This window comes from Alosa pseudoharengus, unplaced genomic scaffold (genome assembly GCF_046254945.1).
Source record: "Alosa pseudoharengus isolate Yale_2024_CS ecotype anadromous, Long Island Sound unplaced genomic scaffold, YU_APseudo_1.1 YU_APseudo_1.1_scf_23, whole genome shotgun sequence".
NCBI lineage: Eukaryota > Metazoa > Chordata > Actinopteri > Clupeiformes > Clupeidae > Alosa > Alosa pseudoharengus.
This window is the reverse complement of record NW_027468685.1, coordinates 18393144-18415643: the sequence shown is the minus strand read 5'-3', so window position 1 is coordinate 18415643 and position 22500 is coordinate 18393144. Positions and strand designations below refer to the sequence as shown.

The following is a 22500-nucleotide window of genomic DNA, read 5'->3' as shown; positions in this document are numbered from 1 at the left end:
TGCTCACCTGAGGACAGATTAGCACGAGGAAAGATTAAAGACACGGTGAACCAAGCATGGCAGATTACAATACATTTGGACTGTCTGTACTTTAAGATAGTTTGTTTGTCGGGATTACTATGTTTTCTTTATCTCTTACTTTTTTCTTGTTCTTCAATATACATTTAACATAGTCAGACATATACCTTTGTATGGCCTTGACAACGAGACTACAGTATTATTTACAAAAGTTGGTATTATCTAAGTAGGCTAATAACTGGGATTTATGCAATTGTGGAATGCAATATCTGTGTTTTGTACAGCTTCTGAAGGACTCTCCTATCCTACTCCTCCTAAGTGTCATAACTCCAATTTCTTTCAGTTTTTAGTATCAAATGTCTCAGATGATCAAAGTTGTCTAAAATGAAAAGAGAATGTTATTACCAACAATTAGAAACTGATGACTGAAATAGTTAGATGACACAATAATAACATGTAATGGAGACAGTATTTGTTTTTACAATAAGTTTTCCTGGAAAAGAGATTTAGAATCAAAGCTTCACATTACATCTTTACTTTATATGAGTTATCTTTTACCCCTTCTAATTAGCGTAAGACCTACAATATAATTTCGAAAGACGTGAAAGTGTTTTTGAACAGGAACCTCTCTGCCTTGAAGCAAAGTGTAATACATTTCAAATGAATGAGGTTACTTACATCCAGTGTTATGTCATTTCAGACCCCCCCAGCTCCCCGTGAAAAGAAAACACTACGCCAGAAAGGAAGACACACCTGTTTCATGGCATAAAAATGTCTGCTGCATCTTGATCCTCCCCGTAATTACAGGTATCAAAACTCTTATGACGACTGAGGAGGTGCAGAGGCATTTATCATTTTGACATCGTAAGATAAGGTTTGTGTAAAAAGTAGCTTGGTTGCAAACACAAAGCAAGCAAGCTCCCTCACATAACATATACAGGACTATAACCATCCCCAATTAATGGGTATAAGCAGTAGTGTGACATACAGTCTCATTTGTTAAGATGTCCTAAATATTTTAATAGGACGTGCTTTTATGTCTGTCTATACAGACTATTTTTCTCGCATGCTTAGTTGATAAAGTAAGATACAATCTCATTTATAATCACTTTTTGTGTTAGGGTATAGATGTGCCTGTACAAGTCTGTCTAGACAACTCCTTTTTTCCCTGATCACTTACCGAATAATCACTTGCAATAATTACAATGAAAGGAGCCATTCACATTCAGAACTGCAGATTGAAGTGATCCTGTGACACAAAACAGACAAAAAGGCAACACACAAAAAATGGCATCAATGAAATTGTGGCAACCTACCATCACCAGCTCAGCTTTTGTCACATAAATCAATTCTCATTTCATCCCAGGGAGGCGTATGAAACCTAAGAGCAGAAGTATTTTCCCAATACCGTTTTTCACTAAGTGCTCTAAATAGAGATCATATGTCAGAAGGGTAATTGAGAACTCCTGCTTTTAATGAACGTACTGTTAGAGACCGAGACAGACACGTACACCATCGCTGAGAGCATCAGAGAGAAAGAGAGAGGGAGAGAGAGAGAGAGGAAAACTGGGTAGCTTTATGCATTCTATGAAGCTGTGATTTCCAGCAAGTGACCTGTTACACAGCCCCAGTAAGCATGTCAGACAGAGAGAGGTCAGAGAGACTAGTTGAGTGGCAGTCCTCTCTTTTGTCTGTGGTTTCCTGTGAAAGTGTAATCTTCCCTCTTTCCTCAGTGAGCTCAAACCACAACTTCACTCTAACCTGCCATTAACCTGGAAGCCCCCCATAGTCTATTTCCTCACCAATCAAATGATAAGTGACTATTTTGTGTCAAACAAAAGAAAAGATATCCGCAGACTGTGTCTAAAGCTCCCAGTTTAATGGTGGGTGATACACAACGTTTCGACCACTCAGGTCTTCGTCAGGTGTCTATTTTGTGTCAAAACAACATTAACCTTCAGTTTTTGGAAGCCATTGGAACAGTGGAAATTGAGAACAAAAAGTCTGTACATTTGCTACCAACTTGTGTATTTTTTTAGTTCATTCTAACCTTGTATGCACAAAAAAAGTCTGATTCTGATGTACTGTAAGAACTTCTCCTGTGGCACTGGAAAAAGGTTGGTAATGTATACTGTATGAAATCACATAGATGATATAAAGGTTTTACTAACAAAAGTGGCTTAAAGTGGTTTGAGTTCATCATAGCTTGGGGCACCTGAGAATGGTGAGGCTCTATTGTGTCACATCATTCTTGTGATGAATTTAAACAGCTCTGTTGCCAACTTGCTTCCTTCGAATTCTTGGCTGTCAAATGAAATCTCTATAAGAAGGGAGAAATAATACTTCCAAAGGGGAGTAACACTGCAAAATGTGTTTTTTTGACTGTATGCCTGACAGTACTGACAAGAAATATGGAAATCATTGTTCAAATAAATATGAAATGTTTAGCCTAGCTTCTCTTAAAATCTGGTTGCAAGATGATGGAGTTTTATTCTCCCTTCTGCCTGTCTCTCGTACTGTTTGTGTGCGTATGTGTGTGTGGTGTGTGTGCATGTGTGAGTGTGTGTGTGTGTGCGGATATGTGTGTGTCCTACCACTGAGGGCAGCTTCTATCTTATTAAAATCTCTGGCTTGTTTGTTCAAGAGTATGAGCATCTGGGTCAATGCGAAGCCATTCTACATGAAAATCAATAAGTCCTTTCTCCTTTGGCGGGGGGTGGGGGGGGGGGGTGGGGGGGCAGGGACATCCATTCCCCTCAGGACATTGTCAGTGTGGAGAGAGAGACCATGGATATGATTAGCAGCATACACTCCACCATGTAGAGTAATTTAAGGTCTTGAAGATGTTCTGAAAATGTGTGTGGTCAAACCTTTTAAGAAATTAAATATGGCAGAGAATGCCAAATGTGCCTGGGTTAAATAGAGTTTTACTTTAAGCTGCTGCATAGTACAATAACAACAATAGCAACAGCACATTGTATATCCAGGTTCCAAAATCGCTTTGCGGTGAAGGGGCAACCTCACTAATCACCATCAATGATGCCACCCACCTAAGGGACTGTAATACTATGGGATACTATCTACTACCACCTGGAAGTCTTTACAACAAAAAATACAGACTGAAAACAGAAACAATTAATTTGTCAAAACCAAGCTCAGTTGCACACACCCTATGTGAAACATACAGTATGTAGACGATCAGTGGAATCCATAGGATATTCTTCTCTTTGGCCTTGGAACATTCCTTTTATTGAACTGAGTAGAGAATAGACCCTTCAAAGTGAAATAGCTGCTGCAGCCTGCAAAATAACATTTGCTTAGAAATAAACCGGGATGATTTAAAAAAAACACCATGCTCTTAAAATATACATTTTGAATTAATGGATTTTGGCTGTCGTTAGTTTCATGTCTGGGGCTAGTCTGCAATACTAGTTCCACCTCAAAGTGGGCACTTTGATAGGCTAATGTAGCAGTCTGGCATTAGAAGGGTCAGATATTTGAAGCCTGTCCAACCATGTGCAAACAGGTACAAACTTTACCCTCACAGGTGGTCAGACTGTTGGCTTAACATACAGCCAGTATGACAACGCTGTAATTCGTATATGGTCTACCCAGTTATCTTGCTGCTTAATTTCAAGGTCAATTTTCAAGACAAATATTTAGACAAGTATATGGCCACACACACACACACCTGACCACTGTGCTGCGCAAGAAGACATAGTAGCCTACTGCTGATGTGAAAGTGAGTGAGTGAGAGAGAGAGAGAGGGGGGGGGGGGGGGGGGGGGGGGGCACCTGCAGCAGAAAACTGCAAGTTCAACTGTGTTTCTCACAGAAATATTCACGCTCACTCCCGCAATGGCATTAAAACCTTTATTATGGCAGAGAGGATATTGCCTAATGTTGTAATTTAAAGAGAACGTGGAGGATAGGCTACTGTGGAACTAAAAAGTGCTAGTCTACTGATGTCAAACAGTTGAGATGCCTACAAATGTTCAATTTTCATACCCCCTGCGTTTTAATTACAAAATAAAAGTTATCTCCGACGAACAGGATGACCTGAAAGTAAAAGGATTCAACATTTATTTTCTCCGGCGGCCGTGTGACGTCAGTCCGTCAGTAGTACGCACAGTGCAGCAGTAAACGGCGAGGATACAGCCATCCGAGCATCTACTGCCACACGGAAAGATAAGTGCCACGGACAAACCGGGAGATAAACGGAGGCACGCGACTGCCGCATTACTTAGGGAGATTGAACATCTCAGACATGGGAAACGCTGTGCCGAGCGGGCTGCCATAACTGATCCGACCTGCGCTGCATAACGTAGGCTACCAGAGGCTGAATGAATAACCATGGCAACAGCAGCAGCAGTACAAGCGGTGAGCAGCTTATGCCTAAACCAATATAAACACTGAGTGATCAAGTCATCCTCTCGCCGGTCGCTCAAACGTTCGTCTCAAACAGTAAAGCGAAAACGCAGAACTCAATGACAGGAGGGAAGTGACTTGGAGTGAAAGTGGAGATCATTGCGTAGAGGTGTCGCACCACAGCCTTGTGGCAGGTAAGCTTGTAACAGTGTGTTGTCTTCATTGTTCATCACTGCTACGGCCAAAAATGATGGGCTAGTCTTGTCTATTGTGAAATACGATAATACAGCCGTGCGCCGCAATTCGATTGGGACAAACACTAGCCTATCCTCTAAATGAGCGGTTTCGTGGGAAGCTGGGAAATAGATTCTGCCGGCGAGTTGTTTTACGGTGATTGCCTAATTGATGATAACTACATCCCCTGCCTTTCATCTGCCTGTGAGCCTTCGGGAACCATTCCACCAGCCTGCCAGGACTATGTTCATAGCTAATAGGAACATATTAGATGCGCATTCTGCTAATGCGCCTGGTCCGGCAATCTGATAATAACAAGAACAAATCAGAGCCTAGAGAGGCGAAAGAGCACACAGTAGTGTTTTTAGCCTACACCGCGAGAATTTTGCTCATAATCGTCATTATAAATTGTCCATATGATGTTATTTGAATCTTCATCAACCATCACCACTTTCCTGGCTAGAACAACTGGGATTTGTGCCATAAGATTACTGTATTTTTATTTTTTATTTTGCAGCAACAAATCATAACTGCGTGTGAGAGCTACTGCTGACATTCATACTTGCTCACTCACACCAATAAATTATAATTTTTTTTAATTCATATTATGACCATGGAAAATAGAGCATGCCATGCTTATTTATTTTTATCTTTGTTGAAACCAAGATTAGCCCAGATTTTAGGGCCATGTTTTTGTTGTTACTGTCACCTTAGTTCAGTGTACATGCACATAAATGTGTACATGCACATAAATGAGTAGTCCGACTTGGGCTCTGTCCCGAATTCTGATTGACAGCATGTCATCAATTATTTTGATCAGTGGCTTGATCCGTGCAGAGGAAAAATGTCACTGTGAATCATTCACAAGTTTAATCGAATTTGTGGCTGTGATGATTTGAATCAGTCATCCTTTGGACTGCACAACCAGGAATTATTTTGCACGAAAATACCCAAAGCCTAATGGAGCCACATTTTAATCTTGTATCAGACAGATACCCTTTATGCCACTGGCATCAGCCAGCTATAAAAGACAAAAACAACAAATCCCTTTAGCAAATGAATGGAATGCTAGATGGCTTCGAAAATTGAGATGTATGATCCTGATCAGCTGATAGTCTGATCATTTTTTGGACTCCTATCACCAGAGAGGAATCTTGGGTATCTGAACGACAGCTTCCCCAGAAACAGTGCTCCAGCCCCTGTACTCACTTGCCTGGTGATACACACTGTCAAAGAAACAGTGCAATCGGAGCAACAGACGAGCCCAATGCTCCAAGTAGTACATGACTCATGCATCGTATCACACTAACACACATTCATTAGAAAGCAGACGAGCAGGATGGGTTGCTCATATGTGGACACACATGTAAACACACACACACACACACACACACACACACACACACACACACACACACACACACACACACACACACACACACACACACATAATTTTAATGATTTATTTAAGGATAATCATCCATGCATACTGTAATGCCTTATAGTTCAGTGATTTATTGTACGACACATGTCTTTGTAGTGCTGTTCAATGCTGGAGATAAATCAAGTCACTTCAGAACAGGTGATGGGGGACATGGTCAGACAGAGGGGAGGTTTAGCCGTGATGCAAATATGTGTTTGACTCAGCTGTGAGGCACGCTCTGGGCAAATAGCTACTGACATTCACATTAAACACTGTGGCTTGCACATGGCCCACCGAGGCCTGGACCTTTCAGGGACGCACAGGCAGACACAGACACAGACACACACACACACACACACACACACACACACACACACACACACACACACACGCACACACACACGCACACACACACACACACACACACACACACACACACACACACACACACACACACACTCCTCTCTCCCAGTCTCTGTTTCTCTCTCTCTCTCCAAAGGTCTCTTTTGTGCACGTGCATGCATGGACATCTCTCTCTCTCTCTCTGTCTCTGATGCATGTGCTTGCTGCAGTCGGACTGTATGAATGAGCATGGCACATGGTGCCTTGTTTGCACTAGAGCAAACCGTGCTTGTGGCATAACAGGGATTTTCCAGTTGACTTCCGCCTGCCCAGGTCTGTGCACTCCTGGCGAAAATGTGTTTTGCCCATGAGGGACCCATGCGCTAAAAAATCTCAGCCGCAGCACCAGTAGCAACGGCAGCAGGGGCACTCTCTCTCTTTCTCTCTCTCTTTCTCTCTCTCTCTCTCTCTCTCCCCTTCAGATTACCCAGCATGCTTTGGTGATTTCCCCACACACAATGCTCTGGGGAACAAAAAAAAATGATTTACTGTAAATGTTGAGAACATTTTGTGTGGAAAGTACAGTGGCAACTAAGCTTCAGTTTGGAGCATCTACAGTATAGTGTCTGTTTAATTTGTAGATGCTTTGGAGTGAATCGGCTGTTTTGCCGATAACTGCACTGGTAAGTTTGTCATACATCCATTCGCTGTGTGCCCAGTAACTGCTCTGGTAACTTTGTAAGACATCCAGTTGCTGTGTGCCGGGTAACTGCACTGGTAACTTTGTAATACATCCAGTCGCTCGTGCTCTGTCCCAAGTCAATGAGTCAGTCTTGCGGAGTGAACTGAAAAGGATTTACGTAACTCTCCAGAGTGTACATCTTTAGGACCTGTATCTGTGGAAAGAGGGCAATGTTTTAATGAGGCCAGGAGATAATATGGGAGACACCTAAATGAAAACCCTTCCCACTCACAGGTGTGTGCAGAAATAGAGAAGCTGTAGAAGAGATGTTGGGCATTACAAATGTTATAATGGTACCCGCATAGCCCCAAGTCCTACTGAAAATAAACATACAATGACTCATTGTAGGGGAAGCGAGGTTGCCGGATGATACGCCAGCGACAAACAGCTAGAGATCGTTACGCACATGCCCCTTTGAGTATCATGAGATTTGGCCTTGCAGTCTTATGCTCAAGTTCCTCTCCGAGTTCCTCCTGAGTTTGTTGTGTTGTGTAAGACAGCAGGAGGAACTGGCGCGAGACTGCTTCTCATGTGACTCCCATAATCCAGCCGCCACTAAGCACTTCCCTGGCCCCATGGTCTGCTGCTTGTCCCAGGCCCTGGTCAGTGTGTATAAATGTTTGAGCAGCTTTTGTCCCCGGGTAATGTGGATAACCCACAGGTTTCTCATTACACCAAAAACGGACCATAAACAAGACTTGCTTGACAGTCAGAGACAGAGAGAGGAGAGAAGGTATAGCCAACCGCAGTTGAGGCCTTAAAAGGTATGAGATCATTTACTTGAATGTAAATTCAGTGTTCAGTGTTCAGTCTTCAGTGTTTGTGTTGTGTTTGCAATGGTTTCTGTGAGAAGCGAAATATGTGAAAAGCAAAAAGTGAAACTCTGCATTTCTATTTTTTTCCATGGGGAAAAAGAAAACATTCTAAAATCTGGTTTGTCTGAATGCTTTCTGTGTCTTCTGTGCATCTGAATATCAAAGCACAATTTGTTATTTTATCTCACTGTGTTTGGGGTGAGGGCAGCACTTAGTTTTAGCAGCATTGCGTTTCGGTTGCTATGATGTTGGATTACCCTCTGCATGATTAACCGGAATTCTGGAAGTTGAGAGCCATCCGTCACATCACGTTACACGTGTGCGGCACTGGCAGGCTTACCCCCAGACAGCTGACACTGCAGAAAAAACGAGCCGAAACGTCCCTCGATGACTATCGCTATTGACAGTCATCATCATCAATGCGTCATCTTTGTTAGTCATCACTGTAAATATAAATGTCAACATAGTCTCAGACACGTGTCTATCTCTTCTTTTGTCTTTCCTCTCTCTCTCTCTCTCTCTCTCTCTTATCTGTAATGTTATATTTCTCTCTTTTCTGTTTCTCACTCTTTTTCTCTCCTCTCTCTGTCTGTATCTCTCTATCATGCCCTTTCTTAGACTCTCTCCCTCTCTCTCTCTCTCTCTCTTTACTTCTCCCATGACATGTCCTCCTAGGCAACTGTATCTGGCCACATTAACGCCAATTACACAGTCTGATAGGACAGGCTCTGCCTATGCAGCCCATTGTACCTGCACCGACGGTTAAGCGAGTGTGTCATGCGTGACCTACTCATTTGCTCCTTCTGGTGCATTATGTAGGAGAGCTTCTGTGCAGTGTAGTCATGGACATCAGTGGCCTAAACAAGCACACACACACGCACACACACGCACACACACACGCACACACACACACACACACACACACACACACACACACAGACACACAGATACACACACACACACACACACACACTCGCACACACACACACACACACACACACACACACACACACGCATACACACACACACACACACACACACACACACGCATGCACACACACGCATGCACACACACACACACACACACACACACACACACACACACACACACACACACACACACACACACACACCAAGATCTAATTATTAAGGGTCTTAATGATTTCTTAGCCTTTGCTTTCTAGAACTAGGTCAGCATTAATATTGTGTTATTGCGCACTCTTCAGTATTGCTCTCTATCTCTATCATTGCTCTATACAAACTAAAACATTATTGTTATTACAGTAAATGCATACATATAAAAACCTGTTTTGGTAGTAGGCCAGGTAATGCATCAGCTTACAGTAACTCATTGTTGCCAGTTTTTGAGGACGGGGGAGATGTTGTTGGTGTTGCATCATGTGAGGTGAGCCAACAAGAGGGCAAACTGTTCTTTTGTGGCGGCCAGAAAAAAAACGCTATGTACAGAATTCTCCCGAGCACCATTCAGCGCCATTCATACGGGTTCAGCGCCATTCAGCGAGTTCTGTCGCTTGTTCACTGACCTGGGAGGGGGGCCGGCCACTACCTCAACACCGCACTGTGAAGTCAAGAACATATTCTGTAGATTCAGCAGAAACTCTTTTAAGTGGAAAGATAAAAGGGTCAATAGATCAGGCTAGGCTTTACATGATTTCCACGCTTACCTGCGAGACTTTTTTATTATTAACATTAAATTACATGTTAGAAAAGTATAGGGATGCATTTTGCAGACAGTACTGCTCAGTATATCAGCTTGAAATTAGGTGTGTAGCTCTTTTTAAATTCAGGTGTCAAGTGCGATTTTCCTGGCCACGGTCGCGTGTCCTTTTCAAATGGGGCTCAGTTGAAGTAATGCTCAGTGACAGTTAACTCATTGCCAAGCATAAGTCTGTCATGGGACAGAAGGTAAATGGTTGTAAATATGTGTGCGGTGTTGGCAGTGTTAGTGGGTGTGCGGTTGACGGGGGTGAGTCAGGCGAGCGCTTCCGTTCTCATTAATTTATTAGGTCATTTTGGTGTGCGTTGATAAGCAGGCGCCCACTCGTAAACATGACCGCCCACATGCCCGAATCCACAGTGCACACGCCCACGTACACACACAGGCACATGAATGCTCTCTCTCTCTCTCTCTCTCTCTCTCTCTCTCTCTCTCTCTCTCTCTCTCTCTCTCTCTCTCTCTCTCTGAAACACACACATACACACACACACACATACGAAAAATACATACACACATACACTGTCCTTCACACTCACACACACTCTCTTTCTCTTTGTCGTTCACACACACACACACACACACACACACACACACACTCCTCTCTCCCAGTGTGATTAAACTGAGTCATAGGCTGCCCGTGGGCTTTTGCCCTCTCCTTGCTCACAGAGTTCACTTTCCCAAGAATTAAGCTGTACATCTTTCACTGAGCCTCCATGCGCGTCTACTGCAGCCGCCATCCCACTGCAATTCTTTCTCCAAATATGATGTCCCCACAGGCCGTGACATCCTCTGGTTTTACTGTATGAACACCAAAGTACAAAGGCGGCGAACAAAGTAAGAATGAAAAAAAAAAAAGGTTATCAAGACGTTTTGTCACATGCTTCAAACCAGATAGGCTAATAAAAGTCCAGACAGGCTCACAAGGTTGATAACATTTTCTACGTGATTCAGAATAGGTTTTTTTTATGAAAGTCATAACTGCAGCTGAAATATATTGCATGCACAGTGTTCTGTTCAACTTGATGGATTTCTGCAGTATTTTGCCGTTTTGTTTGTTTTGTTAATTTGCAGGCATACATGTGGGGTGTACTACGAATCTCGATTAGTGGGTTAGCGAGGTATGTTGCGCTCAAAGCCAGGCTATGCTGTGACACGAAAGTGGATCTGTTTTAGTGTCGCTATATCACCATGGTATCTTATGCTGTCAACCAAACCTGGTCGGAAGGAGGTTATGTGCTAAGTTATAGCTGAAATCGTGTAATCTACTGCACACTGACCAATCAATTGTCTTAAAAAAGAAAGTTATCTCACATGTAGGATTCTGTCATATATCTACAGGTGGAGCTCCGCCTCTACTAACATTTTGGATCTCGAATGCGCTTTAATAGTGCTGTGCGTGCAAATATCCCACTATGGACATGCATACCATACAACAACTGATGACAATGGATTTATTTGATGTTAAAGGTTAGACACAAAAAATGACCGCAGTGTAGATTAAGCTATCGCTCATGAATGCGGAAGTAATTGTTTTTAAATAGAGGCGGTCTTGTGCGTCTCCACGTTACACGATTGGCCAAAGTCATCCTAACACCGAGAACGCGCACAGATCTGAGCTGAAAGCCTAGTTTGACAAATATATCACATAACTGCAATCGTAGTATCACTTAACGTATACCCCTGAGTCAAGGCTTTGTCAAGCCTCGATATGTCTACATAGCCTAGATATGTCTAACGTGCTTCGTAGTATACCCCACTGGTCGTCTCTCACGTGACGTTGTCCATCAAATGGATATATAGCCAGGCCCACTCACACACAAAAAGGGCCCTGAACAGTGAACCCAAGAACAGCTGTACAAACATCTCCCTGATAAGGCAGTGACCGATATCTGCCTGTAGGTAAATAAAGCTTATGAATCTAAGAATGACCGAGGGCTGTGAAAAGATCAGTGTTGCGAGTATTAGAATAGGTAGAAGGTAGTGTCATTATCTTTCTGTTGTTTTTGTTGCACCAGTCTTGCACTGGTCTATGGCACAGACGACAGTTCTGTTTTGTGTTCTGCTAATGTTAGGTGATGCATGACTGTTCTCAGAACGCAGTGGTTGAGACACATAATCAGTCATTACCTTTGTTGATGTCCTCCACTCAGGGGTGCGGGAGTGAAGAATGCCCATGTCCAACTACAACTGGCTTGCCTCAGTAGCACTAGACGCACAGAGTTGTTCACACTGAAATTATCTACGCTATGCCATTACCACAAGGTGAAATGTGAAACTTATCAAATATGTAATCTCCATTAGGTCAGGGAAGCTGCAATAAATGTGTGTATGAACACAGAGGCGTATATTGTGTGTCTCTTTAGTTGCACAGTCACAGGGTCTGCGGGGGCCTGTGAGCAGTCTTGGCCCCCTAAATGCTCACGTTACAAAGACAAACGTGGGACATTTCACAGTGCATCGCAGCGCACTCAATCATCTAGCTATCATCCGTGTCATTGTGCCTGTCCCTTTAGAACCCTTGTCCTTGAAATATAGACAGATAAAGGTCTCACACTAGGGAGGACGACCACAAAAAAAGACTTCAGGATAATGAGTTGTAGCGGAAATTGATTTTTCATTTTTTCCCTGCCTCCCTCCTAACTTTTCCACAGCAGGAGGGGCTTTTCCAAAGGCAAGGTGACTGTTGTTCCACCCAGGGACTCTTAACCTTTAATGGGAAGTCATTTACAGAATCGTTCAGCTGTTCGCTGCAACAAATATATCACATAACATCAGTCAGTGACCAAGGCAAATCTATTTTGATGCACTCGGGCACTCTAGTCTGAGTAAACTGCTTCCCCAGGAAGTTGTAGCCTTTTATTATCTTTTATGCCCACCATTTCTCACCATGTTGCAAGAGGCGTTTTAGAATCCGTCATGATGGTGGTGGAGGTGGTGGGTGATGGGGGGTTGGTGGGGTAATTGCATTAACCACCACTGGCGCTGCCCGATGTGTCATTCAGTGTCCCTTCTATCACTTGGCAGGACAAGGACTCAGTATGGACCCTTTCAAGAGAGTTCCATTATCAGCATCATAGTTGGCCCCACAAGACTTCCTTTTTAACATTCCATATGTTATCTTAATGCAGAGGAAGTAGATTGGGGCCCAAATAGAATGTTCAAGCATTGTTTTTGTTTTTATTGTTGAAAGGGTCTATTGGAAACTGAAGGCTAATCGTGACAGGGTGGATGTGCCCATTGTGATGTTCCGCACATGCGTGTCCGCATCTGTCGTGTGGTTTACGAGCCTGTGAGGAAAGGTTACTCACACACATGAAGCTTTTATCTCTTTTGCCATGATAGTAGTTATGACACTTTTAACACAAGCAAAGCTGTAATATATCCAAGGCCATCATGTCTGTCATGTTGCTAACACACAAATAAAACATTTATGTCTAATTTAATGAGGAAGGGCCTGATATACCCTCTGCATAAATATCCACCGCTCCTGGTGAATGGAGCTAATTTGAGTTAACAGGGCTAGGGGATGTGTGAATCAGAGATGTTTTTAAAAGTTTGAAAGGATTCCAGTCTTTGAAAGCATAACAGCCATGGGGTCTTCATGGGGAGAGATCAGAGGCTGTTGCATTTGAATGAAATTCTATGGGAGAAATGGCTCAGTACCCTGAACTATCTCATACTGTAGTTTGTAGAAACCTCTGGTTTCATATATTATACTGTTTATCTGATGGTCTTTAACGTTTTAAATGTCTCAGTTCTTGCATTTGATTATGGCACCAACCAACCTATAAACTAGCCATCTATAGATAATTGTCTAACTTTCTATCAACACATTTACAACCCCAAATCAGAAAAAGTTGGGACGTTGTGTAAAATGTGACACAGACAACATATCCATATCAAATGTTAAAAAAAAATGACAAATTTGACTATTTCATGGAAAATATACAGTATGTTCATTTTGAATATGATACTAGCAATAGGGTTGTAGAAATAAACACAAAGTACAAACACAGAGGGAAGTCAACAGTGTTACAAAGCATCTCTGTAGCTCAAGGCTCAGAATCTACTTTGAAGCGATGTGCTAAAAGCTGTCATATCATTGAGAGTATGTTGTCCCTCTTTAAAAAAAAAAATGTGTGAGCTTTTTAAAGAGAGGCCACACGTGCGATACATTGCAAAAGCTTTGGCAACATTCAGAATATGTTATAAAGCTTATTCCATTACAAGGTTGTGTAAATCTTCATTTGAGCTCAGCTTATGAAAATTGTCAGATAAAAAAGTAAGATATGGAGATATATTGCTCGGTTTCACTGCATTAGCTGGACTATTATTTTGCTATGCTGGATGATTATTTCAGTGAACCTTTTTTAGTGTATTTTTCTCTGCTACGTAGTGTGTATGACCACGTGCATGAGTTTACTGTAAATGACACATTCATTTGTTTGAGGTTAAATATTAAATATGCTTTAGGCAGGATTACTCTTTTATTCTTAGTATTATCTCAGCCAAAATGCTTTTCACATAATATAGACTACAAAATGATAGACACATAGTGAAACTAAATTGTCTTTGAGAAAGCCACAACAACACAATCTTTGGTAATGGATTTTCACTCACAGTCTGGTATTTAAAAATATTTTATTCTCAGTCAGACGTCATGCTGTGTTGTACTTCTTCATCTGATAAATGAGATCTCTTCACCTCATCAGCATTAGAGTTTTATTTGTGGGCAGACATTGCTGATATGTCTGATGCAAGACCACTCCTGGGTGTCTAATCTCCTGTGTGCAGATCCTCGCTACGCCTCTCTACACTGTCTAAATTGCGCCGTCAAGTCTGAGAACCTCAGAGCGATGTGTTTGTGTGTGTGTGTGTGTGTGTGTGTGTGTGTGTGTGTGTGTGTGTGTGTGTGTGTGTGTGTGTGTGTGTGTGTGTGTGTGTTTGTGTGCGTGTGTGTGTGTGTTTGTGTGCGTGTGTTTGTGTGTGTGTGTGTGTGTGTGTGTGTGTGTATGCGTGACGTGTGTGTGTGTTTGTGTGCGTGTGTGTGTGTGTGTGTGTGTCTGTGTGTGTGTGTGTGTGTGTGTGTGTGCGTGGAGGAGCATCGCATCTTTAAACAGCAGACAATCTCTGTCCTGCTCCTCCAGTATCCCCTCTCCAGATCTGTAGACGGTGCATGTCTGGGCTACTAGCTGAATGCCAATGGTCAGCAGCAGCAGCCGTTGAAGCAGAGATGGTGGCTCGTGTCCAGACGGAGGGCCACGGTGGGCCAAAGACTGCCGTACAGAGCCAAAGCGTCAACTCACTGCTCTGAGAAAGAAATGGGATAGATAATACATGCATTAAAATCTCAGCCTGGTCCATTTAGTTTGCCTCAGGGATGCCACTGTGCGGTGGCGTTCGGAGCGTTTTCCATCACAAAGCCCATACGATTCGTGCTGAATACTGACAGCAGGCAGATCATATCAGAGTCAGGTAGATAACTTACATAGTTACACAGGCAGCAAGCACACTGTGGAATATCCTCTCAAATCCATCACCATCCACATCTCTCCATCACTCTCATCTCGCAGGCCCAAAAGTTCCCTTTCCACTGTGCGGTGGCGTTGGCAGCGTTTTCCATCTCAAAGCCCATACGATCTTTTTCTGAATACTGACAGACAGCAGCCAGATCATCATAGTCAGGTAGCTTGGCTCTCAGCTATCCAAAACTTACACAGTTACACAGACATCACACTGTGGAAAAGCCTCTCAAATCCATCACCCCCCCCCCCCCCCCCCTGTCCACCCCCCCCTGTCCACCCCTCTCATCTCAAGGCCTAAAAGTACCCTTTCCAAAAGCCCCGTTTGGACTCGGGAGTAACACACAAGCCTCTGTTGAAAGCTTCTGTGCTCGCCGTTCTGGGCAAACAGATCCGGCGATGACTCAGTGTTTGTCCAATTAAAGGGCCCTGTCTGCAGAGTATTCCTCTGATGGCCCCAGCCCAGCATCACCTCCACTGACTGGACAACGAAATGCCATCCAGGTTAGTTAGAAGCTAGACCGGTTGCTAGGTGTGTGGTAATAAGGTGATCACAGCGGACAGTTACGTATTTATTTATTTATTATTTTCGAGCGTATGTCTTTGCCTGTGACCTTCCCACCCAGTCTCAAGATGATTTATTATACCTGAGCTAAACTGTGTTAAAATGATTACAGGCAAATAAATAGAATGTGGTTGTGATAATTATTTCTTTGTGTTATATGTTGCTATGATACGTATGTGTGTAAGATTGCATTGTTTTTTTTCTGGGACTAAAAATAGTGGTCCTGATATTCTTCCTTTGTGTGTGTGTGTGTGTGTGTGTGTGTGTGTGTGTGTGTGTGTGTGCGTGCGTGCTACAGGTGATGGAATAGATCATGTCTGAAGTCCAGGGGACCGTGGAGTTTTCAGTGGAGCTGCATAAATTTCACAATGTGGATCTATTTCAGCGTGGGTGAGTCTCCTTCTCATGTTTAGCCGCCTCTCCTCAACTAAGTCAAGAGAGACTCTCACTCAGTAGGACTGAGTGGAATCATATGATCATCTGGCCAAACAAGGCGCCACTTGTCCCTCTGTCAAATGTTCTCCTTCCCCATAATAAACAAGCCGTGTTGTCTGTCACAACAGACTTGCTGAGGCTGTCCTTGAGGATGCTTGATGTATGTCACTTTTCCAGTGCCATTGGGGTTTGTGATTTCCCCTGTTGTTTCCGGTCTTGTGGAAATGTGACATTTATCACAGAGAGAAAAGGTCACTTGAAGCGAGCTAAGTGGGCAGAGAACATTCCAGCAGTTGGCTTCAGTGCCAAGAGTACTGTTTTGTGTTTTGACACTCTTCAACTGACCCATGCTGTAAAAAAGTGCATTTTAAATTTGTGGCATTGTCAATATCCTGATGTAAGCCTGGTCAACGTTTAGTCAGTAGAATTAGGAGTTAAAAAAATGCTCCAAAAATGCCATATGAGCAGAATCATCAAACCATGTGTTTATATATGTGTGTGTCAAACTATTCTCAGAAAGAAAACACACACACACACACAAACACACACACACACACACACACACACACACACACACACACACACACACACTCGTAAGATGACAAAACCAATGTGACTAAAGCCCATCATATCGGCCCAAAAATAACAGGTGGAGGTGGCGTTGAGTCCGATTGGGCCTGACACCGCAGCGCCCGCAGTGACACTGAGAAATGTTGAGGAATAAAGGTCATGTCGGATGCCATGGTTACTGTAGTGGCTGTCTGCGGCCAGATTAGAGTCTGGGCATCTGGCCGGGGCTCCGAACGCCCGACTGAAATGCCAGCTTTACGCAGATTTGAGAGCACTCTGCTCCTTCCCCCCCTGCTCACCCACCCACCCACCCAACCATCCACCCACCCAACCATCCACCCATCCACCCGAGCTCTCTGCCACTAAACTAGGTTGGGTTAAACCTCACATCCCCACCCTTCCCCACTCCACCCTCCAACCAGCTATAATCCGTCGGCAGCTGGGTGCTCAAATATATTTGTTTTTTTTTTCTCCCTCAAGCTGCCATGTTCCGCCATCACCGACACGAGCGGTGTTCACAAACCCTTGCCACAGTTAGACATTGCATTGCTAGAGGCTTTTCTCTGTCTGACATCAAAGACACCCTAAATATGTGTTTTTTCCCCTTTCTTGAACACAAAAGAGTAGAGATAGAGTAATCGCTCAAACAATGCAGGCAAATAATTTCAAAACCCAATTCAAAGCCCCAAGAACAACAATAATTGATAGTAACCATGTATTTGAAGCACTTTGAGCAATCGATGACTGATAATTAATTACCTTTCATTGCAGTCATTTTACTGTAATTGGCTTAATAAGCTTAATATTTTCTGGGTTTCAGAACCGGTTTGGCTCTAAGGGCTGAGCTACACCAGGCGCGTAACTGAAGCGTTCCATTCGCGTTGCGTCTGCTGCAACAATTAGCTTCCATTATAATCAATGGAAGTAGCTACACCAGACGTGACAGTGGGGCGTACGTTCGGAAAAAAATAGACCATTCATCTAAAATGGATTTTACGCGTCGCGAACGGAACGCTTCAGTTACGCGCCTGGTGTAGCTCAGCTCTAAGACTCCAGCCTTTCCCGACTCCCCTCTGTGCCTTGTGATATCCTTTCTTAGTTCCCGTTCCATGCGAGAGTGTCCAACCGTCTGGCACCCCGCTCCAAATCACGGCCACTCTCCAGGTGTCTGATATCCCCCACCAAACCATCAAAGAGCCATCTGTGTGTATAGCACTGCTTTTCCATTCCCAACAAGGACCACTACTCTGTTGTGAGGACCTCTGTGAGCATGAGGACTGAGTAATCCTGTCGTATTTCTCTGTGCTCAGAAAAGAGGATGTTTTTGAATCTAAATAGAAGCAGCCATGCAGTAGTCTAGGCCTGTTAAGAACTGGTGTCAAAGTTGGCAAAGTGAGCAAATCTTGAGACACGGAAAAGGCGCAGACACTGTTGAGTGGGTATGTGGCTCTGAAGACCTGTAATGGCTTTAGAAAGTCTTTGGTCAATGGAAGGCTGTAAAGAAGCCTGTGCTGTCGATTGAGTGTTAGTCTCAGGGGAGCTTAGATGCTTTTATGGCAGAAACCGTGCAATGGCAATCCATTCAGCCAGGGTGACCTTGGGAATGCACCGGTCTAATGTGACTTTGTATGTATCGTGTGTGTGCGGTTGTGTCTGTGTGTGGTTTTGTGTGTGTGTGTTTTTGTGTGTGTGTGTGTGTGTGTGTGTGTGTGTGTGTGTGTGTGTGTGTGTGTGTGCATGTGTGCTTATGTGTTCTTATGTGTGTGTATTTGCGTGTGAGCACCTCATAATTTTGGAGAGAGCCTGGCTAACTCACTTTATTAGCTTCTAGTACCTATGAAGAGGTGCTCACATGAAAACAATTCAGCTCACTGAGCAACTAATGGGCAGACTTCCATTTCAGTATACCGGTCATGCTCTGTACAGTAAATGCAGTCTTGGGTAATATACTGTATGTACTATGTGGGCTGGCTGACCTCCAGGAATGGAGGTGCGATGTGGTGTAAGATACATTATTTAAGCAACATCTTGTCTTGTCCATGTTAATAATGCAGTAACATTTGAACAGTTCAGTTCATTGGTGCTTTTTTTTTTAAAACATCCAGGTATTTGTGCTGTCTGCACGCCATGTCCTGTGGCACATTTTTCAAGGCTGAGAAATGAATTGCCGTGATAAAGAAGAAGACGACGATGATGATGATGATGATGACAACGATGATGATGACTATGACAATGACAGATACTTCTTCTTCCTCCACAGATTCTACCAGGTGCGCGTCAGATTAAAGGTCTCACCTCGAGTGCCACACAGGTTGATAGTGACAACACCTGGAAACACAGGTGAGAACGAGACTAGTAAATAAGTTTACATTTTCACTACTTCTGTCTTATTTTATCAGTAGCTGCAGGCATATTTAACAGACACTCCTGTTGGTGGTTACAAAAATCACTTGCTGTCGCTTTAGGGTTAGACCGGATCTCTTGTATCTCTTTAATAGATTGTAACTTTTTTCCAGTATAGTAGATGACACAACAGTCAGGAACAGGAATAGATGGACTGAGTGGAATCACATTAGAAAGATCTTGAGTGAAATGACTGAAGGGCTTGTTACAGTATGCACATCACATAGCACAAAGACATACACATGGAATTGGGATCTTGCACAATTATTTAGATGCTGGCTCGGGGCATCAAGACCAGGGATGTAGTGGAGGCTAAACACAAGTAAACACAGTTTATCCACCTCACGAAAGAGTTTATTATACAACTTTTAACATTCAAAAATCACACTGTATTATCCACATTCACAATATGTACACTCTAGGAACCATTTAATACCACTGATATTGTTGGACAGTAACCTTTAATACCACTGATAACATTGGACAGTAACCTCCACCATCATCAAACATGTTCTGAATGCCTTTTTAAAAAATCAGATACCGCATGGTGCAGTCCACCTCATCGAGATCACAGAATTCATAGTTTACCCACTTCTTATTTTACCACTACATCCCTGATCAAGACTCAAGATTGAGTGTGTGGGAACATCTCTGTTAGAGACAATCTAGAAACACAGCACACATACATGGAGAGAAAGAGAGAGAGAGAGAGAGAGAGATAGAGAGAGAGAGAGATACAGTACACACACACACACAAACACAGCACTCAGGCTTCATAGTCATTTTTCTCTTCACTGCCCTTGACTCCTTCACCAGTCATCTTGATATTCAGGTGTGGAAGGGGACACGTAGTTCACACACATTCCTCTTAAAAGGTCTCTCTTAAGAGCAGTAATCTCCACACAGCTCTGTCTGCTCTTTTATGACCCCTCTCTGTGTATGTGTGTGTGTGTGTGTGTGTGTGTGTGTGTGTGTGTGTGTGTGTGTGAATGTCTGTCATGGAAAAGCATTTGTGTCTCTGTCTCGCCCTCCATGTGTGCAGGTGCTAAGAGCTTTCTTCACATGCGTGAAATGAAAATTATTAGTTTTTTTCCTCTTTTTTTTTGTGTGTGGGGGGTATTTTATGGGGCCCCGTGAAATCTGACATGTTTCTGAGACGTCTTGTTTTGTCTTGTTCTGTCTTGTTCTGTTTTTGCCCGTTAGCCATCTGCCACCAGGTTAGGTGTGTGTTTTTCATATATCTAGGGCAACTTGGTCAGTCATCTTTGAGACAGCTGCAGTAAAAAGCTTCCCTGAAGGTGAAATACAGACAATAAAATAAATTCAGTGCACTCATTGACGTGACATACTGTAGATACTGTAGTAGGTAATGGATCCAGGTAATGGATCCAAAGAGGTCCATCCTCACAAGTACCATGTCTCAGGACTCAATGGATGGGTTTTGCTGGCATGGATTCATTGCATTTACATTTATTCACTTAGCAGATGCTTTTATCCAAAGCGGCTTACATATGTCAATTATATTACAAGGGTCCCCGGAGCAACTCAGGGTTGAGTGCCTTGCTCAAGGGCACAGCGGTGAAAGTCGGGTATTGAACCCACAACTTTTCAGGCTGCTGCATGCTAGCTAAGCTCCTTAGCCACTACATAGGCTTGAGCACTATTAAGCATGAAAGTCTTGTCCTCTGTGTTCTGTGCAACTGTTTTGAGGCATTACAGATTCAAACACAAATGTTCATTCATTCATTAATTCAATCTTTATTTATTCTCGGAGGTTCATTGAGGGTAGTCCTCATTTTCAGTGAAGCCGAGATTACACAATAATAATGGAATAACAAGAGATATAGTATAATAATTGTGGAAAATAAAACAAAATAAAACAAATAATAAGATAACCTACATACCCTTATAAAGGTGGAAGGGAAATAAAAATATAGAAAATATTAATAATAAAATATTAACAATAATAAAATAACATTTACATAAAACAGGTACAATTTGACATAGGAAGGTTTGTGATTACAGATTTGAATTGATTATAGGAAAGTAGAGAGTTCATTTGTATGTTACATTGAAGATTATTCCAGGAAGTAGGGGCACCATAACAAAAGGCCGACTTTCCCCACTCAGTGTGGATACGAGGAACCTTAACTATCAAACAGTCATTTGATCTGGTCTAATAGGGACCAGAATTCCAAACAAGCATGTTTGAAATATAACCTGGTAATTTTCCAACCATACCTTTGTAAATAAAGAGATACCAGTGGTTATGTCTCCTTTCAGTCAAAGATGACCAACCCACTTTACCATAGAGGACACAATGATGAGTGCTATAGCCATCACCAGTAATGTAAATGGCTATATAGTAATGTAGATGGCTATAGCCATCACCAGTAATGAACCTCAGGGCAGAGTGGTAGACTGAGTCCAGGGCTTTAAGTGAGCAAGCAGTAGCATTTCTATAAATCACATCACCATAGTCTAAAACTGACATATAAACTGCTTCAACAACTTGTTTCCTACATTCCATAGGGAGGTTGGCTTTGTTTCTGTAGAAGAAACCAATTTTTGTCTCAGTTTTTTTACTAATGAGAACCTCCACTCCAGGCAATGTAAACTCCTGCTGTACCGTGCCACTGGAAACACTGATGATTAAAGTACAAAACAGTTTTTCATTAATCCATAACTTACTCCTGAAACGGGGGCAGCCGTGGCCTACTGGTTAGCGCTTCGGACTTGTAACCGGAGGGTTGCCGGTTCGAACCCCGACCAGTAGGCACGGCTGAAGTGCCCTTGAGCAAGGCACCTAACCCCTCACTGCTCCCCGAGCGCTGCTGTTGTTGCAGGCATCTCACTGCGCAAGGATTAGTGCGTGCTTCACCTCACTGTGTGTTCACTGTAGGCTGCTGAGTGTGTTTCACTAATTCACGGATTGGGATAAATGCAGAGACCAAATTTCCCTCACGGGATCAAAAGAGTATACTTATAGCTTTAGGAATACAGATTCATCTGGTGTTATTGGCATTATTTTTTTTCAGTGGGCAGTGAAGCACTAAGGTCATTGCATAGTGTGAAGAGAGTGACAATTCATCATAATGTTGCTATTGAAACATCATCTCGTGGTTAGCGAAATGTCTCGAAAGCAGACAGATGAAATAGGAGACAGATAGAGAGTACTGATATAGATCATTTTAGTTCAGGAGGGTTATAGGGTGACACCATTACTGTGATCAGGGGATACAATCAGAATGCTGTGTGTGTGTGTGTGTGTGTGTGTGTGTGTGTGTGTGTGTGTGTGTGTGTGTGTGTGTGTGTGTGTGTGTGTA

The 22500-nt window shown here is 42.9% G+C and overlaps 1 protein-coding gene across 2 annotated transcripts in view; it reads left to right on the top strand.

The window, feature by feature from the left end:
- Nucleotides 1-4258: 4258 nt before the first annotated feature.
- Nucleotides 4259-22500, top strand: part of fam135b (family with sequence similarity 135 member B) — a 50183-nt gene continuing 31941 nt past the window's right edge. Inside the window, exons 1-3 of one of the 2 annotated variants that reach the window (XM_076301887.1) lie at nucleotides 4259-4579; nucleotides 16065-16156; nucleotides 19032-19111. In XM_076301887.1, coding sequence (XP_076158002.1) covers nucleotides 16080-16156; nucleotides 19032-19111 — 157 coding nt within the window. In that variant the 5' untranslated portion in view covers nucleotides 4259-4579; nucleotides 16065-16079. Of the gene's footprint in view, nucleotides 4580-7807; nucleotides 7891-16064; nucleotides 16157-19031; nucleotides 19112-22500 lie in introns of those variants that run through there. The other variant, XM_076301886.1, reaches the window with a different exon arrangement.